The sequence below is a fragment of the Amphiprion ocellaris genome, chromosome 15 (assembly GCF_022539595.1).
Source record: "Amphiprion ocellaris isolate individual 3 ecotype Okinawa chromosome 15, ASM2253959v1, whole genome shotgun sequence".
In the NCBI taxonomy this organism is placed as follows: domain Eukaryota; kingdom Metazoa; phylum Chordata; class Actinopteri; family Pomacentridae; genus Amphiprion; species Amphiprion ocellaris.
The window spans coordinates 34024387-34047162 of NC_072780.1; the positions used below are offsets into that span (position 1 = coordinate 34024387).

The 22776-nt window shown below is 40.0% G+C and overlaps 1 protein-coding gene across 1 annotated transcript; it reads right to left on the reverse strand.

The window, feature by feature from the left end:
- Nucleotides 1-242: 242 nt before the first annotated feature.
- tmem170b (transmembrane protein 170B) lies at nt 243-21784 on the reverse strand. Its single transcript, XM_023279925.3, has 3 exons — nt 21302-21784; nt 11715-11885; nt 243-8323 (listed from the first exon to the last, which is right to left on the reverse strand). The coding sequence occupies exons 1-3, from the start codon at nt 21471-21473 to the stop codon at nt 8193-8195; spliced, it is 474 nt and encodes a 157-aa protein (XP_023135693.2). The 5' UTR covers nt 21474-21784; the 3' UTR covers nt 243-8192.
- Between the last annotated feature and the right edge of the window lie 992 nt (nt 21785-22776).

Sequence of the window (22776 nt, forward strand, 5' to 3'; positions counted from 1 at the left end):
AGTTCAACTCAGACTGAATCAGGTGAACATTTGACGGTAAAGACTGTGAATATGAGACGGCGGAGGAGGAGAAGCAGCAGAAAAGCCATAAACCAGGATGGAGATGATGGTTGGGAGCAGCGAAGAGGCAGGATGAGGATGGATGAACCCTTCACATTCCTCCAGAGTCCGAGTCGAGTCGCTGCTGCTGATTCTGTGAGATAAATCAGATCTATAAAGACTGGAAACAACACTCCTGAGGATTTATACTGCAAAAGAGTTTTATTTCAACCGACTGCTGGGTATTTACAGGGGAACAGTTTGTACATAAATAGGCAATAGTTATAAATATCAGCCGTTTGGCTGGTACAAAATTAAAAAAGAACATATGGTACATTATCTACAGGCGCCACTTTGGGTTTTGTACATCATAGTCTCTGGTTGGATTGTCCGTTTATTCCATTCACACATCATCTGGAACACAGTCCTGGGGGAATCTGTGGCATTTGGACGACAGAAGACTCAGTTATCAGTCTGACAGATTATTTATGGCATTTTTAAAAGTCTACGGGGGATTATTGGTCGCTGGAAGTCTCCTTATAAACACCAATGGACCTGGAGCAGAAAAAAAAACATCACGACTGATCTTCAGCTGTTTGACATCCAGAGGTTAGCTTGTTCCCGTCAGCTGTTCTGAGGCCAGTTGTTCAAACATTTAACTAGAAGTACTAAAGATACCATCAAGGACGAGTAAGAACCTTTATCCAGATATCTGTAACCACTCTGACCAGTTAGAGAGTCTGGACTTCAGTTTGGACCAATCAGAATGATGGTTTTAGATTCCACTTATCAGACACTTAGAATGCAGTCCTGACGTCCTTCCTCAGTTTAACAACCTTTTGACATTTAACTACTAGTAAAACCAGTAGACTGGTAAAAACAACCGTTAGAAATATCCGTAATTCAGTTTGAGCTAGTCAGAATAATAGTTTCAGATTTCACTAATCAGACACTTAAAATGCAGTCCTGACATCTTTTCCCAGACAGTTTAAGACCATTTTAACATTTAATAACTGAGTTTGATGATCACCAACATCTTTCTGGCTAGTAAAAACAAAACAGTTAGAGATCTTTGTTAACTAGTTTGGATCAGTTCGAATGATAGCTGCAGACACCACTTATCAGACACTTATAATGCAGTCCTGATGTCTTTTCCCAGACAATTTCACACTAACATTACAGACATAAAAAACATTACTCAGACTAGTCCAAAATGAATTACACAGATCTGACAGTGGTTTTAACTAGTCTTAATAATACTTCCAGAGGCCACTTATCAGATACTTAGAATGCAGTCCTGACGTCCTTTACAGACAGTTGAAGACCATTTTAACATTTAACAGCTGAGTTTGACAATCAACGTCATTCTGACCAGAAAAACAAACCAGTTAGAGATCTCTGTTACCTAGTTTTGACCAGTTAGAATGACAGTTATCAGACACATACAATGCAGTCCTGATGTCCTTCCTCGAACAGTGTATCAACCTTTTAACATTTAACTACTAGTAAAACTAGTAGACCACTTAGACACTTAGATTGCCATTCTGGTATCCTTTACCAGTCAGTTTAAGACCATTTTAACATTTAACAGCTGAGTTCGATGACCAACAACATCATTCTAACCAGTAAAAGCAACAGTTGGACATTTCTGTCATCTATATTTGCAGACGCCTCCTACCAGACACTTAGAATGCAGTGCTGAGACAGTTTCACACTAACATTACAGACATAAACAGCATTATTCAGACTAGTCCAAAATGAATTACACAGATCTGACAGTGGTTTTAACTAGTCTTAATAATACTTCCAGACGCCACTTATCAGACACTTAGAATGCAGTCCAGACGTCCTTTACAGACAGTTTAAGAGCATTTTAACATTTAACAGCTGAGTTTGATGATCAATAACATCATCCTGACCAGTAAAATCCACCATCAGACATGTCTGGAAGTCAGTTTGAACCAGTTTGAATAATAATTTCAGATTCCACTAATCAGAGACTTCATTTGTTGTGGAGGATTTCTAAAACATTCTGTTTAAGAGGGAATCTTCTACAACTTCAGCTATTAAAGGTTCAAGCCATATCCGTCCTGGTGAAGTCTGTCCAGCTCTGGATGAACTGATCTCAGTCCAGTTCTGTAGTTCTGTCTGTCGTCTACTGCCAGGTCCTCGCCTTTCTGACACTTTAAAATCCCCAACGATAAAATGAACATCCTGTTACACTACTCACATGCACAACCAACCAGACGAACACAACAACAACATCAATATCAACGCTCACGTTTTCACAGATTCACCGCCGTGACATCATCATCGAGTCACGTTTGGTCCCTGAAGGTTTAGACATTCGATCAGGGGGAGCAGATGATGTGCAGACGACCCCTCCATGTCACTAAAACATCTTCTTGTCAAATGTTCATATTTCCAAACCCACAATCATCCTCCTGGCTGCTGCTGCTGCTCAGTGCAGCAGCGCCCCCCTGTGTGCTGAGCCGGTACTGAAGTAACATCATTCACCTTTCGAGACGCACTGAATGACACAAACACGTCATTTTTTTAGTCAAATTCACATCAAATGAGCGAAAACAAAGTGCAAAATGTTCCTAAAACTCAATAAAACCACTAAATCCTGGTAATTAAAGGAGAAATTAGCATGAATAAAGCTAGAATGTGAGTGAAACTTTGGCATCTCAACCTCGCTTCAGTTCTGGGAAGATTTAAAGGCCAACAAACGAAAACTTTCAGGTGGAACACAGCAGCTATGAACACATTCCTCGTCCAGTTTGTTCTCATCAGCGTCCGTCGTCGCTAAGGACCGTCTACGGGTCACACCAGACGCATCGGTGCTAAAACAAGGCAGATCAAAGTCAGTGCAACGTGCAAAGTTAAACTTAAGGAACACGGGTTAAAACGGAGACAAAGACGGAGAGGAGAAGAGCAGCAGGATGTGAGTGACCTTCTCCAGGAGGAGGGTGGATGGCTTTCCACAGGGAGATGATTCTGTTGCAGGATTTTCTGCAGTCAGGACTCAGAAACACCAGTTAGTCTGGAGACATCAGCAGCAAAACACCTGAACCAAACTAAACCTTCACTGACGTCAAACTGCTTCATCGCTTTCTGTCAGGTTTCTGAGCAGCAGTCTGGTGTCTGGACTGTGACCATGAAGCAGGAGACCGTTAGCTTAGCTTAGCATAAAGACTGGAAACAGGTGGAAACAGCTAGCCTAGCTCTGCCTAGCAGCATCTCTAAAGCTCTCTGATTAACATCTTATTTATTTAAGAGGACAAGAACAGTTATTTTCCATTTTTCCAGGATTACAGCAAACCTTTAGTTTTACTACATAAAATATTTTATATTGACAGCCTCTGTGTGGTCATTTTGCAGTTATTTATAGCTGTTTGTGTCTCTTTGTGCTCATTTTGCACCTGTGACTTTTATACGTTCTATTTTGTGGTCATTTTGAATGTTTTTATGGTCATTCGTGGCTCTTTTGTGTCATTTTGGGTCGTTCTGCATCTTTTTCTTGTATTTTTTGAGGCCACATTGCGTGTTTTGAAGTCATTTGTCATCGGTTTGTGATTATTTTGTGTCTCTTTGTGGTCAAATTGAATCTTTGTAGTATTTTTTCCATCTATTTGTGAGTTTTTGGTCATTTCACATCTGTTTGTGGTCATTTTTTAGTTATTTATACATTCTAATTTGATGCATTTTAGTCCTTTTAGTCCACTGATGCTTCATTAATCTGTTAAAATGATGACATTCTGAGAGAAATGGTACAATATCTGCTATTACAACATGTAATAATATATTAATATACAAAAGACTAAATCTAACAGCAGCTTGTTAAATTGAGTAGTTAACCCTCGTGTCGTCAAAATCGACCCAATTTAAAGTTTGAAAATGTGGAGAAAATTATATTTTCACAGTGAAACTTCTGATGTCCACATATTCAACATTTTTGGGAAATCTTTGAACATTTTTTGGTGGAAAAAAAGAAATGTTAAAAATGTTTCTTAAGAACATTCACAAAAACATTAACCAAAATCCAGCGAATTTCACTGGATTTTGGTTGATTTTTATGTGAATGTTCTTAAGAAAATATTAGAAGTTTTACAGATATATATGGAATCACTTTAGATATTTTTAGGATTTTTTGGAAGATTTTTACTCATTTTTAAAAAATATTATCAAAAATTTTCTTGCCAAATTTGAGGATTTTTTTTTATTTATTTTTTTTAAATAAAACTTTTAAGGGAAACTTTTAAGGAATTAATGGAATTTTCTTCCTGAAGGTTTTGCAAATTTTCAGAAATTTGGGGAATTTTTTGCCGAATTTTATTATTTTTTTAGACAAGGAAACAATATTTTTTGGTGCCTGTAAATGAGGACAACAGGAGGGTTAAAGAAGCTGCTGCTGTTGTGCATAAATGAACTAAAGTCTCTCTTTGGAGACGCTCATATTCATCCTGCTGATGCTGCAGATATTTAATAAAATCCTTAAAAACAGCTGAAAACAACAAACTGAACTTTAGGTCCTGGGTTGGATTTATTACTATAAGTCTCATTAATCTGACCTGTGACAGATTCTGTCTTCACTGCTGTAAAGTCATAGTTTTTTATGGACACTTCAGTCCATAAAAACTCTGTAATTTCATAGATATGAAATCATAAAGTCTTAAACATCTTTCTCTTTCTTCTCCAAATCATTTTAAACAGCTCAAACGATCGTCACGTCTGTGTCTCTATCTGTTAAAGTGACCTCCTGCAGCTCAAACCTGTGATTTGTTGTGAAAAAGTGAAATGTTTTCTAGTCTGACCTGGTAAATCTGCAGCTCTGACTCTTTCAGAAGCAGGACGTTTATTCAGACTTGAAGCCGACACGTTGAGATGCTGTCAGATTAATGGAGAGGAGTTCAGGTCCGAAAGGAGCTTTGTGTCAGATTCAATGATTCCATGGTCTGCTCACTTTAAAGCCCTGCTTCTGGAGGCGGGAAAACAAACACACACAGCTCTATCCCAGAGTAAACAACAACAGCGTTCATCTACAATCACACCCTGGCTGGTCGGAGGATCAGTTTTACCTTCAGACAGAACCAGGCTGGTTGTTTCACCCGGTCTCTAGTCTTTATGCTAAGCTAAGCTAAGCTTCATGTCCACAGAGCAGACATCACACAGGTCTTCTCCTTTAAAGCTGCAGCAGACAGGATTTTTCGGCATCACCTGGTGAAGGTTCCCTCTTAACCTTCAGGAAACTCAAATGATCTGAAAGGAAACCAGAACTCTGCATCTCCTCCTGGCTCAGTGTTCAGGCTTTAGAAAATGTGATGTGAGGTTTAGCAGCTGGTTAGCTCAGTGATTAGTGTCCTGACTTCACCTCAGAAGGTCAGGATGCAGTAGTTGGATCTACTCTCAGATGTATGTTGCTCTGGATAAAAGCATCCGCTAAATTAAATTGTAAAGTTTTCGTGAATCACAGGACTTTTCACCCAGAACTGGAGAGATCGTATAATTAGGGACGTCCTGATCAGAGTCATTAATACGTAGGATCTGCTGAGTCCTGATCCGATAACATTTACTGAGTACAATACTTCAAATACAATAAAGGTAGTAAATCGATTCAGAGTACATGTTTGACAACAGTTCTGCAGTACATTAAGAAAGAAATGCACTTCTGCATCCAGGCTGTTAGTTAATGTTCTCTAGGTGGTCGTGATGTTTGTACTGATGTAGAAAACCTGTTTTCTCTAAATGATGTCAGTAAATGTAGATCAGCTGTAGTTCCTGGTTGTTCCACCAGGTGGAGCTGCTTCCTGTTTAATCCTGTAGAGACCAGAGGACTCATGCTGTGTCCACAGGATTTTCTCACATGGAAACACGTCGCATCTGAAAATCGCAGTTCAGTAGAAACGTTGGACCGACATGGCGGCTCGGTCGCAAACTTTCTCTTTTATTATGAAGACAGTTCAGTGAGAAGTATTTCTGGAAGCATTTGAGGCGAGAAATAATCTGCTGAATCTGTCCTGGTTTTAGTTCAATGACGGCTTGTTTAGACGTTTGACGAAAGTTTCTCGATGCGTTGGACCTCCGTTTGATGCACCAAATTTGCATAAAGTAGAAGTTGAGTCTACTTTATGACACAAAATCACCAGAAAAAGACAAAATCAACACAAAAAGACTCAAAATCAACAGAACAAGGGTTCAGCGATGGCGAGTTTAGACGTCTGATGAAAGTTTCGTGATGTGTCGGGCCTTCGTTCGCTGCACCGAATTTGCATAAAGTAGTCTCAAATTCTACTTTCTGCTAATGAGATGTGGGCAACTCCGGACAGACGCACCGGATCGCAGCTCGAAATGCAACGCAACGGAACAAGCATTCAATGCGGTGCGTTTCACATAGACAATGAATGGGATGCGTGAAATCGACGGATTCTGTGGACACGTACCATTCGACTACAGCTCATGTTAAAGCAGAGCATTGTGGGAGTTTAGCTAACATTGGGCATCATGACAAAGACTTCTGAGGAGGTTAATGCTCATACGTTAAAGGATCAACGAGGAATATATTTGCTAATATATCTCATTAACAAACATCGCGGCTGCCTTTGTGGCTTGAATGATGAGTCGGCAGCTTTGGCAACAACATGATACATGATTATTGATCTGAATTTAGGTCATCAATTCATCAATTATTGATTGATATTGCTGTAAATATTAAGGAAATTATTTAAACTACAATACAGGGGGTCCCCGGCTTACAATGGAGTTCTGTTCCTACGGCCAGATGTAAATCAGAAGTCCATCAGAAGAGTCTGACTTACGCTTGGGAGCCATAATGAAGGGAAAAAGTTAGCGAATGTAGCACAATCCAAGGTGGTGTCCAACCGGAGAATGGAAACAAAGCTGTGTTATAGTGCCGTGTGACGACGTATTCATCCACTCCGCTCACCAACTAGTTCCACGTAACGATGAAACGCTGTACATCATAAACCGAGGACCACCTGTACATGTAAAGAGGACATAAACGTTGATGTTGGAAAGCAGAGAGCATTGTGGGAGTTTGGCTAACATCAGGCACCGTGACAAAGACTTCTGTTATACTTAATGACCTCCGACTAGGGCTGGTGTGTTTTATACGAGCTGGGATTAACCAGAAGAGTTTTTATGTCACAGTCACACATTAACAGCCTTTTAAATTACATGACTGAAACAGCGACATCATCAATTTGTGTTATTGATTATAAATTGATTAATAATGCTGTAGATTATTGATATTAAAAATTAAAGCTTGAATCTCTATTGTCCAGTTTGTGCTCTCAGTTTACGACGCCTGTTTGATGTAAAAGAAGAACATTTTTTAGGTTCGTGCTGACAGTTAAAAACCGTCTTGATCAGGCCCAGTATTGATCTCTGATCAGGACATCCCTAACAGAAAGTCCAGACTGAGGGTTCAGGTGGTTTGAATCTGGGTGGAAACACTGAATGGTGACTTTTAGCTCGACTATCTTTGTATTTGTCTGAATATCTCACATCTTCTCCTTCCTAACAGCTTTCAGCGATTCCTGTCGACTGCAGCTTTAACTCCCCGACAGGAAGCGATCGAACATTTTACCAAAACTTTCCTTCAGTTCCACTCAGAGTTTGTTGTTGGCACACAGTACATCAATATTTCATCAGGACAAAGCAAACGTAGTGCTGCTGCTGGTTTTCTCCTCCACCTCCACGGGTCTCACTCCAACATTTACAAAGTGCAAACTTGGAATCTTCTTCTGGAGCTTGATGCTGCAGCTCCTGAAGCCGTTCCAAAGGATGGAGGTGATGTTTAATACTGCTGTTCCTGCTGATGAACGCTGTCGGCTCCATGAACATCAGCTTTGTTCTCAGGATCATGTGTTTTGTTCCACGGGTTAAAAAATAGATTTCTTTCTCCAACAGAAGCCTTCAGGGGTCTCAAAGGGCCACGAAGGCATCTGGATGTCCGGAGAAGGCTTTTCGCACCAAGAACTGAACTCTGGAAACAGAAGAATGGCTTTAGGAGCATCCTGGTGGAGTTCCCTCTGAGCAGTAACACTGCAGAGACACTGGGGGGCGCTCTGTCCTGCATCCAGCCCCAGACCTCCACAGCTCTAAGGCTCTGATGGGTTCTGTCTGGTTCCTCACAGCGTTGCCAGGATGCGTGAGAATGAAATGACCACAGAGAGAGTGGTCTGACCGACGCCCAACACCAGAGCCTCCAGCGGCGCCATGTCCTTCCCAGCTACCCGGTAAACCCCCGCCACAGCCGCACCTGGAAGGAAACACGACAGGTTACAACATAAAGACTAACAGCATCATTCCAGTGATTCCACTTCAGTATCGACAGCTGAGCAAAACATTCTGCTGGAATTATTGAGAAAGTTTCATGTTCCGTAAAGCTGAAGTCTGAGATAGTTTATCCAAATGAGGGGCGTCCAGCAAAATCACCACAAAAAGATGTAAAGTAACCACAAAATTTTCAAAATAACCACAAAAAGACGCAAAATCACCACAAAAAGATGCTAAATCACCAAAAGAAGATGCAAAATCACCACAAAAAGATGCAAAATCACTACAAAAAGACGCAAAATCACCATTAAAAGATGCAAAATCACCACAAAAAGACACAAAATCAACATAAGACAAAATAACCACAAAAAAAATGCAAAAATGTATTGATTTCTCATTCCTCATTCGTGTATATATTATACATATTATTGTTATTATATTTACTATTATTATTACTATACATATGGTTAGTGCTGGGCTGCACAGTGGTGTAGTGGTTAGCACTTTCGCCTTGCAGCTAGAAGATCCCTGGTTCACGTCCCGGCTTTCCCGGGATCTTTCTGCATGGAGTTTGCATGTTCTCCCTGTGCATGCGTGGGTTTTCTCCGGGTACTCCGGCTTCCTCCCACAGTCCAAAAATATGCTGAGGTTAATTGATTATTCTAAATTGCCCGTAGGAGTGAATGTGAGAGTGATTGTTTGTCTCTGTATGTAGCCCTGTGACAGACTGGTGACCTGTCTAGGGTGTCCCCTGCCTTCACCTGAGTCAGCTGGGATAGACTCCAGCCCCCCCATGACCCTAGTGAGGATTAAGAGGTGTATAGATGATGGATGGATGGATGGATGGTTAGTGCTGCTCTGAAAGATGTTGCTGCTGGAACACTGGAAATTTCCCCTGACCTGGGGAGAAATAAAGGTTTATCTTATCTTACAACCTTATCTTAGAACCATCGTCATGTTTCTAAGTTGGTTTTGTCAGTACTGATCTACTACTGTGAGTACATGAACAGAAACGCTGTAAACTAGAACCCATGTTTCTCTGCTGAACATTTAATGAAATCTGACCTCAGATATTTATAGAGAAGTGCTTGAACCGGAGTATTTGTGGGCTTTAAAGCTGACATTTCCTCCTCTGACCTTTCCTTCACTTCTGCTCAGTCGTTTCTCTGCAAACAGTTTGACTTTGAGCCAAACGTTGGGACTCATGGAGTCGGTCAACAGTCTGCTCACTGGTTACTGAGCATTAATAATACAGAGCTTTGTGTCTGAAGAGCTCCTGAACTACGATACAAGATGTTCACGTTTATTTACACTCAGTGGAAGTAAATAATGACAAAGTAGAGATGAAATAACATCTGCTGCAGCTGAGGAGCATGTTCAGAAAAATAAAGGAGCAACCAGAAACAGATACAACTAGAAAAGCCCTCAGAGAGCTCAGTCCTCCTCCAAGGCTGCTCATTCCCCCATATGTCAGAAATGCAGCATTTGTTTATTAGTTATTGATGATCAGAAATCACAGCAACATAGAATGTGTCCATTTAATATAGATGAACCCACAAACTAAATGACCTTGCTCTGAGCACAGGTGTGTGTTCTGCATGTGTACGTTATGTGCGGATACCAAATCACGAGAAAACAGCTCTAGGTCTCTGATTAAAGGTGGAATCATCCTAGCAATCTGTGGGGAAGCCAACCTTTGAAACGAGAACCAGAATCACTGATCATCTTAGTGGGTTTCTCTCTGCTGCTGCCGTTTCTTTTAAGATTTGTAGAAAACTTATATGGCAAAATATGAAGGTTTGGGTTCAGCAATAACCACAAATGCAACCGTTTGTATCAGGAGTCAGTCGAATTAGCTTTTCCTCTACAATTAAAGGTATTTTAATTATCAGTTTGAAACCTTAGATTTAAATTCCTGACCTCAAGGTGAAGAAAAATCTCACTTTCAAGTCAATTTCAAGAAGTTATCTCAACTTGCATTCAGGTTTATATCAATGAATGAAAGCAATTTGAGTTTAAATTATTAAGTTGATGCAACATTTTGTCAACACAATCCACAAAACAAGAAAAGCACTCAGAGAACGCAGTCCTCCTCCAAGGCTGCTCAGCCGTTGGCTCATTAACGATGGCTGAAATCAAACTAAATTACCTTGCGCTGAGCACAGGCGTGTGTTATGGATGTGTATGTTATGTACGGATACCGAATCACGTGACCTAAATACACTATCATTGAAAAGTTTGTGGTCACCCAGAAAATTCCATGTTTCCCATGTTTTATATGTTCAAGATGATAGAAACTTGTCTAAAACTATTTAAAAATATTCCAGAGTAACTTAAAACTCCTCTAGGCTTCCTCAAAAATGGTCTAAAATGACCCCCCAAAAAATAAAAATTCTAAATGACAAAAACTTGTCCAGAATCAGTCAAAAAGTTTCCAAAATCACCAAAATAACTACAATCCTGTCCAGGTTTCCTCTAAAGTGGCTAAAATGACTTGCTCAGAATGAGTCAGAAATGTCCTAAATGATTCAATAATTGTCCAAAATTACTCAAAACTGGTTCAGATTACCTTGAAACTGACCCAAACTGACTTTGAAATGGTCCAAATTGGCTTCAAATTTGTTCACAATGACTCAGTGTTTGTCTAAAAGGATAATAACTCGTCTGAAACATCTCAGAAATGGTCCAGAAGAACTTAAAACCTGTCCAGGTTGTCTAAAATGACTCCAATGTTGTCCTAAAGGATTCAATACTTGCCCAAAATGACTAAAACATCTCACAAATTGTCTAAGAAATGGTCTGAAACGGCTCCAAAATCATCCACAATGACTCATACTTTGTCCCAAATAACTCCAAAATTGTGTAAATTGATTAAAACTCATCCAGAATTACTCACAGTTTGTCCAAAATGACAAAAACCGATAAAAACTCACTAGAAAACAGAAAAACATGTCCAATCTGACTCTAAACTGGTTCAAAATACCTTGAAACTTCTCCAAACTGACTCAAAAACTGTGAAAAAAATTATTCCATTCCATTAAAAATCAGCCGTTTCCAGCTAGAATAGTCATTTATAACATTAAAAATGTCTACAGTGGATTTATAATTCATTTATTATCTTCATTGAAAAAAACTGCTTTTCTTTCAAAAATAAGGACATTTCTAAGTGACTCCAAACCTTTGACTGGTAGTGTATGTACATATGTATTTAGTGATGTTGGATTTAGAAACACTGAGGCTCCCTGAGCTTCAAAACAAACTAGACGTAAACAAAGCAGCAGATTAGTTTGAAATGTGTCTGTCCATTATCTCTGGTCTCCTTCAGTCAGTCTGAAAACACCAACAGAAACCAGAGAGAGACCAGAAGGACTTACTGGTGATGACTCCTCCAGACAGGGAGGCCAGGAAGCCGACACTGACCAGCACCAGGGTGATGAGTCGGCCTCGTTTGTGGCGCTGCAGCATCACCAGCATCAGCAGGCTGACGGCCCCGTGGACGAAGAGCGACGAGAAGAGACACCACAGGAACACCCAGTACCACATCTCTGGAAGGACAGACAGGAAGGACGGTCAGAAAAACACCTCAAAACAGCTACAGGAATGTCATACAATTATCATAGGATTCGGTTTAGTCTGTTATATTTGATATGAAGACACTGGATGACACCGTCGGGTCTCTGAGCTTTCTGATGTCGCCTTGACTCTGGAAACTGACTGACATTTAATTTTATTATTTGTTGGCAGAGCTGAAGTCCTGCCACTGTCTGAGGACCAAAGTTCAGAGAGATCAGTTCATATTCCCTCTCAACTTTATTGTGCTGAGAAATGTCAGAAAGCGTTTCCTCTCCGGGTCTCTAAGGAAGAAAGTTTGGAGGAAAAATTCACTCTCTGATGAAATTGGTCTCAGATCAGATGCAGAAGGTTTCATTTTAAAGGGTCAGTTTAAGATAAGTTCAGATATGTTGATGTTAGTGTTCAGAAATAAAGAAATAAAGTCTCCCGCTTCACACACAATAAGATGCAAAATCAACACAAAAAAGGCAAAATTACCCCAAAGACACAAAAAAAGACAATCACCAGAAAAACACACAAAATCAACACAAAAAGATGCAAAATCACCACAAAAAGACACAAAATCACCACAAGATGCAAATTTACCACAAAAAGGCACAAAACCACTGCAAAAAGACACAAAACCTCCACAAAAAGACACAAAATCACCACAAAAAGACAAAATCACCACAACACACAAAATCAGCACCAGGAAGCTTCTAGCAGCTTCTAGTGACTTAATCAGCTGCAGACAGAAGCTTTAATGATGATTTATGACTCATTTAGACTCATCAGGCTGCGGGTAGAGTTCATTAATCTAGATCATCTGTAGAAAACCTGCCATCAATCGATCGGTGGAGCAATCAGAAAGATGTTCTCTGGTTCAGCTCCTTTAAACAATCCTGAAGGATGAGGCAGAGAATTTCCCATTTATTCATGTTATAGTCCAGAAACAAAGACATAAAAAATGGACAGAACCGCAGTCGAAGGACGATCTCAATCTTAATACGCTGTAATAATAATAATAATAATAATAATAATAATAATAATAATAATAATAATAATAATAATAATAATAATAATAATAATAATAATAATAATAATAAAATATCTCACATAAAAAGCAAAAATAAGACGACATTTAAGAAATATAGAAAAAGTAGTGACTAGTTAGTTTTTATCTACTAGTCTCGTCTTTAACAATACTATTTAAAACTCATTATTATAGACTTGCTTTAATGTGATTTTATGCTCGTTTGTATTAGAACTTTTGGCCTCGTTTTGATGGTTTTAACCTCCACTTTCTTTTATCCTCCTTTTTCTTTTTTCTTAATGTGACATGCTGTCTGTCTGTAAACTCTGGATTTAAACTGTGAATTATAAACACAGTTATTATTATTATATAGCTATAAAGACGTGCTGCAGCTTCAGGTCAGGATTCAAAGATAGAACCGGAGACGAAGGGAGGATCTGAGGGCAGCAGAGCGTGATGATGGATCCGAGGTGAGATGGAGAAAACAACTCATTGAGAAGTTTGAGATGTTAAGGTCTAAACGGAAACACTCTTCTGAAACAAAGACACACAGAGAACATCTTCAGCTGGACTAAAGCTTCAACGTTTGCAGAGCTCAGTGTGTGGAAAAGTTATCTCCTCCTGAACGGAATACAGTTAGATGTTTGTTCTAGCTTGTGATCATCTTTTACATCCATGGAGGAATGTTCTTCTCTGCAGAGCAGTTTTACTTTGGCCACATTAGATGGTTCTAGATCAGTAGTAGCTGGTACACTCGTGAAGGTTCTCCATTATTCCATGTTCCTCCATTTGTGAATAATGTCTCTCACTGAGGTTCTCTGGAGTCCCAGAGCCTCAGCAATGGTTTTGGAACCCTCCAGATGGATGAACGTCAGTGACTTCATCTGTTCTTGAATCTCTTCAGAATGTGGCATCATGTCCTGCTATTTGAGGCCCTTTGGCTTCTTCACAATGATGACGGGTTCTATCTAGTGATGCTTAGGTTCAACCAGCCTGGGAGGAACCATTTGTTAGTGTAGACAGTGAAACTGAAGCCAGCTGTTGAATGAATTTGGTCATTTGGTAGATTGGTAGCGACCCATGTCTACCACCTTTGACTCATCAGTCCACAGGAGCACATCCAGATGAAGCTTTATGTTCTTTTTGGACAGAATTTCCATCATCCATCATTCATCCATCATCCATCCATCCATCCATCCATCTTCTTCCTCTTATCTGAGGTCATGGATCCAGCAGATGAAGCAGGTCATTCCAGACGTTCCTCCTCTCAGCAACACTTTCCAGCTCTTCCTGGTGGATCCTGAGACGTTCCCAGGCCAGATGAGATACATAATCCCTCCAGAGGGTTCTGGGTCTACTTCGGGGTCTCCTCCCAGGAGGATGTGTTCAGAAAACCTCCAAAGGAAGTCTCCCTGGAGGATCTGAATCAGATGTCCAAACCACCTCAACTGGTTCCTTCAGAGGTGAAGGATCAGCAGCTCTACTCTGAGCTCCCTCTGGATGTCTGAGCTTCTCCCTCTATCTCTAAGGCTGAGTCCAGCCACTCTACGGAGGAAGCTCATTTCAGATGCTTGGATCCACGATCTCATTCTTTGGGTCACTATCCAGAGCTCATGACCATAGGTGAGGGTTGGAACGTAGATGGATGGTAAACTGAGAACTTCTCCTTGAGGCTCAGCTCCCTCTTCACCACAACGGTTCAGTACAACACCTTCATTACTGCTGACGCTGCACCAATCCTCCTGTTCATCTCACGCTCCATTTTCCCATCACTCCTGAACAAGATCCTGAGATACTTGAACTCCTTCACTTGGGGAAGCCACCCCCCCCCCCCCCCCAACCCAGCAGGACCAATCCACAGGTTTCCATCAGAGAACCATGGCCTCGGACTTGGAGGTTCTGATCCTCATCCCCACCGCTTCACACTCGGCTGCAAACCGCTCCAGTGCTGCTGAAGGTCTGAGGAAACCAACAGAACCACATCATCTGCAAAAAGCAGAGATCCTGAGGTCCCCAAACCGGACACCCTCCTCACCCCAGCTGCACCTTGAGATCCTGTCCATGAAGACCAGAACAGGATCAGACACAAGGGACAGTCCTGGAGGACTCCAACACCCACTGACAGAATTCTTCTTTCAGTGAAGAAATATTAATGTTATTTTGATGATCTGAAACATTTCAGTATGACAAATATGTAAAAACAGTAGATTTCTGGAATACTTTTTCACATCACTGTATGAGACCTCTGATGATCGGATTAAGGAGCTGCTACAAAGTTTCCTCCAAACAGAAACTCTTCCTGCTGTGTCCAGTAAAGCCAAGCAAAGTTCTACCAAACTAAAATAACTAAAAAAGCTGGAAACTCATGACAAAAAGAGACCAAAATTACCACAAAAGACAAGCAATCATCTCAAAAAGAGCCAAAACTACCATGAAACGTTCAAATATGCCAGGAAAAACACCCAAAATTACCACAAAAATGGCCAAATTTAACAGGAAAAGTACCAAAACCAGTACAAAACAGGTGAAATTGCAACAAAAACTCAAATTTGGGACAAAAAAAAAACGACCAAAATTACCAAAAGGTTGGCCAAAATCACCCCAAAAAGAACCCAAAACACTTTGAAAGGTTCAACTATGCCAGGAAAAACATCTAAAATCACCACAAAAAGTACCAAAATTACCACACAACTGGTGAAATTGCAACAAAAACTCAAATTTGGCACAAAAAACTTGCAAAATTACTCCAAAAAGAGCCAAAATTACCCTGAAATGTTCAAATATGCCAGCAAAAACATGGAAAATCGCCACAAAAATGGCCAAATTTACCACGAAAAGGACCAATACTACCACAAATCAGGTAAAATTGTGACAAAAACTCAAATTTGGCACAAAAAACATGCAAAATCACCTCAAAAATGGCCAAAATTACCACAAAAAGACACAGAATCACCCCAAAAAGTGTCAAAATTACCCTGAAACGTTCAAATATGCCAGCAAAAACATGGAAATCAACAAAAAAAGTACATTTTTAACTTCAATTATTAGGAAAAAAAATCTGATGGTTCCAATAAATAACTGTTTGAGGCTCAACTTAGCCAAATAATTCGCAAAAATAAGACATTTATTTTAAAAATATAAAAAGTGCAGGAAAACGCTTGTTTTTAACCACTAGATTCTTAAAATTTCTTCCTAAAACCCATTTTTAGACTTGCTTCAGTCTATTTTATTGTCTTGTAATCTTTTTTTTTTAAACTAATTTATTATTATTATTATTATTATTATTATTATTATTTTATGGTCTTATCCTCTATTTTTGTTTATTCTCATTCTTCTTTTTTCCTTATTTGATGTGGCATTTTTGGTGCTTTTATTGTTTCATTTGCATGCATTGGTGTCTGTTGTCTTGATATATGTAAAAATCTTTTATCGTGTTTAACTCTGTTTCTCTTTATTATTTTTCTGGTCTTTTTTCCTTCTGTGTGACCTTCTGTTGTTCAGTGATCTTCCTGAGGATTCTCCTTTTTTAAAATGTAAAACACTTAGTAAACTCTGTGTTTAAAAGGTGCTATATGAATAAAGTTATTATTATTATCTAGACTAAACTAACAAAAAGCATATAAAACCACCAAAGTGACAGTGAGATGTTACCTAATATAATTTATAAAAATATATTACAGTGCAGGAGCTTTAATTTTTTATTCCTTTAACTATAATCCTGCTGATATTACTGTAACATTTATTGTATTTTTGGTATTTTCCAGCAGTTTAAAGCTTCTGAATCGTTTGTCTGTCGCTGACAGTCTGATCTGAAAACCTGCTGAGAACCAAACGTCAGTAAAACGTGTGGAGGATAAATCAGCTGCTTCAACATTTAAAGGTTCAGTTAAAGAAGCTGTTGTTTGGTTTTAAATGAACGTCTACAGGAAGGTGGCGCTGCTCCAGTGAAGATCCTGATGAACTGCTGATAGAAACTCAGTGCACCTCAGGTTTAATGTGAGCAGACGGTTCAGGTGGTCGTGGTGTTAAAGTGCTGCGTCATGTTCACAGATACGAGTCATTAATCAGCTAATCCACACCAGCTCTGTCAGCTTTACAGCAAAGAATCAGAATAAAGTGGAGGATCACGTTTTAGTGGCCGATCAGAGTCAGAGAGGAACAGCAGAAGCTCTGCAGGAAGATGATGGATCTGTCCTGGCGGGAGGTGATGCAGATGGAGCTGCTGTGACTTTATTTCATCATAAACTCTGAAAACAGGAACCTGGTGAAGCAGCTTCCAGCTCAGGCTGCAGCAGAAACTGGATTTACTGAATTAAGGTCTGAATTAGGCTGCACAGAGACACAAAATCACCCCAGAAAGAGCTGAAACTAACTTGAAAGTTTCAAATAGACAGAAAAAAAATAAGTAGTAAGAAGGAGGAGAATCTGCTGCATGTTGGGAACAAAAAACTCAGTATTTGGGATGGACTGAAGGCCTGAGGTGGAGCATGTTGATGAGTTCCTGCAAAATACAGCAGAAGGACCCAGACTACCAGTGATTATCGGGTCAGACTATCTTACTACCAGGTAAACTCTTCTGTTAGTTATCCAGGTGAACAGACAGTATTTCTACAAAAACAAGCTGCTGATGAATTTCTTGGGCGATGCCATGGAGACAGATATCTCTCCATCAGGACTATAAACAAACATCTGAGATACCAGTGAAGGAACGTCAGTCTGAACATCCCCTGAAATGTCAGAAACAGAACCTGAGCAATAAAAAGTCTCTCTAGCACTCTGCAGCAGTCTCTCATATTTATATTCGGTGTTCTATTCCGGGTCTGCTGAAGTGAAACTGCTACGTCTCATAAACAGGAAGTCCATTTGTTTAAGGGCCTCAGAGACGGACCAGAGGGGTTTATGCTTCTGAAGGTTTATGGCGGTGTTCAGCTGTTGTTGTTCGAGGTTCCTCCTTATCTCATGTTCGCCTCATCGCTGCTGCAGCTCGGTTTCCGCTAACATCTACGGCTTCCTGCTGAGTCAGCGTCACCAACCGCCTTCATGCGTTTCAACAGAGGAAGTTTCAGAAGAAGAAGCTCTGCTGAAAGTCGACCATACGTCCGGTTCTGCTTCACTCCACAGGAACTCAACAACTTCTCTAATCTTTTGTTTATACAGCAGAATAATCTATTATCTGTGGAGATTCTTAGTCATCCAGGTCACGGTGATCTGAGGAGCTTCAGGAGAAATCAAATGGACTTCTCTGGTAGAGAGAAGTCCAGTTGAACCTCCAGTTGAAGCTCTTGTATCCCAGATGAACCTACAAGAGACGTCCAATGGACCTGGAAGACGTTCCACCTCCCATCCAAGATGACTGGACTTCTCTGGTTGGCTCTTGAAGACCTTCAAGAACCTTCGAGAGTCTTCAAGAACCTACCAGAGAAGTCCAATTGGACAATTCTGTTGTTTCTCTACACAAATTCCAGTTTTCTTCCCTCTAAAATTCGTATTTTTACTCTGCCAAGGAATGCAACGAATTTATGTGACGATCAGCATTGGTCTGTCTGTCTGTCTGTCTGTCTGTCTGTCTGTCTGTCAGCAACTTTACTCAAAAATGGACAAACAGATCTGGATGAAATCTTCAGGGAAGGTCAGAAATGACACAAGAACCAAGTGATCAGATTCTGGCAGTGATGCAGCTTATAGTCTGGATCCACGGATTTGCTAAAGATTCCTGTATCATTGCCAGATAGCAGCACGGCGTCACTGTAACCATGACAACAAGTGAACACTACATGATCACGATTGTGATCCTGCTACAAATCCACCACTGAGGACTTATCAGGACTCATCCATCAGAAATGATCCAAGGAACAATTGATTAAATTGTGGGGGTGTTTCTGAGTCCCATCAATTCCCGCCACTCGCTACATATTTAGGTCACATGATTCGGTATCCGTACATAACGTACACATGCAGAACACACGCCTGTGCTCAGAGCAAGGTCATTTAGTTTGTGGGTTCATCTATATTAAATGGACACATTCTATGTTGCTGTGATTTCTGATCATCAATAACTAATAAACAAATGCTGCATTTCTGACATATGGGGGAATGAGCAGCCTTGGAGGAGGACTGAGCTCTCTGAATGCTCTTCTAGTTGTCCAAAATGCTTAAAAATGATCCAAAATTACAGAAGATTTTTCAGAAATGAAATGATGAAAATTTGCTCAGAATGACATGAAAATAGTCTAAAATGACTGGAAAATGATCTAAAATCTGTCAGAATTTCTCTCAAATGATAAAAAATTATCCAGAATGACTGAACATTTGCAGATTGACACTAAATTTGTCCATGATGCTGTAAAAACCATCCATAATGACTTGAAAATGATCCAAAATCGCAGAAAATTTGTCCAGAATTAAACAAAAGCTGTCAGAAATGACAAAAATCTTCCCAAAATGACTCAAACCATATTGAGACCAAAATTACTTAAATCTGTTCAGAAATTATTAAAAATGACTGAAAACTCCTCAGCTAGAGGATCTTCTAGCTGCGAGGCGACAGCCAGAGATGTTGTTTTATCAAATTCTTACTGCAGAAGTTGAGCCTGCAGAGAACAAGATTAAACATCCATGTGGCTTCTCTGGGTCGTTTCAGGAGAACTTGACTCTGAATGTTCCTTCATGTTCCTTAAAACTCCCTAAAACCTGAGTAGTCACCTCAGTCTGTGGAGGTCCAGTGTGTCAATGTGAAATAAAGTAAAATTAGCTTGCAGGTATTTTTAGTTTGTTGGCACGTAGCATGAAACTGTTAACAGAAATACAATACAATAACTCTGAAAACGAAAACATGTCAGCAAGTTTAACAGCTTTCAGTTAAAAAAAAAAAACAAGAAATACAAAACTGCTTTAAATGCTCCAAATTTAAAATGAATCGAACATTGTCAGTACAAATACGTGTACCATTTAAAAAATGCTAAAACGACACCATTTATCAGAGGCAGAAAACTGTAAAAACAGAAAGATTTGGCATATTTTTAGCTTTCTGATCGTCCTTCACCAAACTGAAATCTAAGCCTAAATCGGGTTATTTCAATAAAATCATTTTATTCTACATGTCATGTTTAAAAAAATCACCAAAAAAGACCATTTGCAGTAAAATGATGCTACAAAAAATAATGTGTTCTGCTGCGAAACCGTGAAGCCATGAACGACTCAGCTGAGACCAACAGTCACGTGACTAAAATTCAGAGAATATTCAGCTGAACTGCAGGAAGTGTTTCCTCAGAGCAGAAAATAAAATGTACCGCAGCATGGCTCAGAAACAGAGAACAGAGGAGCAGGTTGGAGATCCATTCTGCATGGAGAAACATCTTCTACTGATGGATCCATCCAGCATGGAGAAACATCTTCTACTGATGGATCCATTCAGCATGGAGAAACATCTTCTACTGATGGATCCATCCAGCATGGAGAAACATCTTTCTACTGATGGATCCATCCAGCATGGAGAAACATCTTTCTACTGATGGATCCATCCAGCATGGAGAAACATCTTCTACTGATGGATCCATCCAGCATGGAGAAACATCTTCTACTGATGGATCCATCCAGCATGGAGAAACATCTTTCTACTGATGGATCCATCCAGCATGGAGAAACATCTTTCTACTGATGGATCCATCCAGCATGGAGAAACATCTTCTACTGATGGATCCATCCAGCATGGAGAAACATCTTCTACTGATGGATCCATTCAGCATGGAGAAACATCTTCTACTGATGGATCCATCCAGCATGGAGAAACATCTTTCTACTGATGGATCCATCCAGCATGGAGAAACATCTTTCTACTGAGGATAAAAACACTGAGTTTTTAGAGGCTGTAAAATTTACATTAAACTATTTAAATTTATAAACATGGTAATAAAGTTGGATGATATTGCAGAAAAAGACACGTCTGAGTTTTTTCTCCTTCCACTGAGCTGCAGGACGTCAGTGAGAAATGAACCAGTGAAGAAAAACAGTTCAACATTAAAACTGAATCTACATCCAGAAAAACAGTGATTCTATCCTCTGGAGCCTCCATCAGCCACACTGACGCCACTAACTGCCCCTAGTTGCCCCTAGTTGCCCATCACTAACTGCCCCTCACCAGCAGAGCCCCTGCCCACCATTATGAACCGCCTGCTGTCATTATTCATCCTCCGACCAGAGGAGCGGCTCTCGGGCTGTGGTCCTGCCGGCAGAGAGGCTCTGTGTGCGGGCTGAGGAGCCCCAGAGGTCCGGTGTCCCTCCCCGCTGTCAGTCCCATCCCCGGTGTATTTAACGGTAAAATGGACGCTGGGCGGCCGTTAAACGGCGCCGCTGACGGAATAACGGCACCTTTCCTACCTGTGAAGTGCTGCAGCGTCGTTCCCTGCACCCAGAGGCTCAGCACTTGCTGCACCGACAGATTAACGGAATAATCCCGGTCCGTGCTCATGGCTCCGCCGCCGCCGCCGCCGCCACCCGGGTTCGCGCCCCTCTTTATGGATTCGCTGTTCTTGGCTTTAGACGGAGGCATGGAGCAGACCGGGGGGGCGGGATGTGAGGCGGCTCTCCCCGGCGCGGCTCGCCTCTACCGGTGCCTCTGCTTCGGCTTGACGTCCGTCTCCGCTCCGGGAAGGGAAGGGCCGCTGGCTGGTGGCTTCATGGTCGGCGGAGTCGGTGTCGGTGTGGAGGCCATGATGGAGGCAGCGGGACGCAGGAGGGGGACGGTCGGCTCGTCCTACATCGGCTGCCCCGCTACATAACCCTTAAAGGGCCCGCAGTCCTCCGTGAGGCTCCCGGTTACCGGAGAGCTCCGCCGCTTCATGAATGGAACGAAGATGAGGAATGGCGTGTGCGCAGAAAGTGTGCGCAGAAGCCCGAATAGGAAAAAAACCGTTACTTAGCAAAATAATCCCGATTTACTGATTTTAAATGAATTATTAACCAACAATACAAACTTTAATTTAACAGTAACTCATTAAAATAACACATTTAACCCGCTAGCTACTGTAAAAACACTTTAATGTATCAACCAGATAAACTAAGTGGTTGCTAGGTGACACACAAGCTAGCTAGTAGTTAGCTAACAGCTAATTAGCATCACTGAGTGTAAACATTTTTATATATATATATATATATATATATATATATATATATATATATATATATATATATATATATATATATATATATATATATATATATATATATATATATATATATGTATATATATATATATTAGCACATAAAACAGGTGAAGGTTTGGTTTAGTTTTCTTGATTTGCTAAATTTTTCAAATTGGCTTTACATTTAAATGGCTATTTTATGACATTATGAACTGGCATAACAAATGTAAATATTTGGCTTCAGACCATTTGTGTTATTTATGGAATGATTTTACCTGAGTAATTTAAATGTTAAGGGCTTAAGTCATACCACAGTTATGTAAAATACTACTTTACCAGATAATAATACGTAATGAGGCTGAAATTCCACAGTATTTGTAATTATGGAGATGAATATGATTAATTTCATATTCATTTCTATCTGATAAAGATATACATGAAAAGCCAACAATTTCAAGATATTTTATTTTTCTAAATTAAAACAAAAAATGTTTTGATGTATCACTATTTTTTAATCTATGATATATTTTAATTATTTAGTTATTATTTTAGATATTTGGAGTTTTTATTCTTTTAGCACATTTATTTATTCATTTTTATATATCTATTTTTTATTAATTAGTTATGTTGTTGCAAAGTGCTCCACAAATACATTTTGATAGATTTTTTTTGAGTTGTATGAATTCATTTAACTGTAAACATCCCCAAATA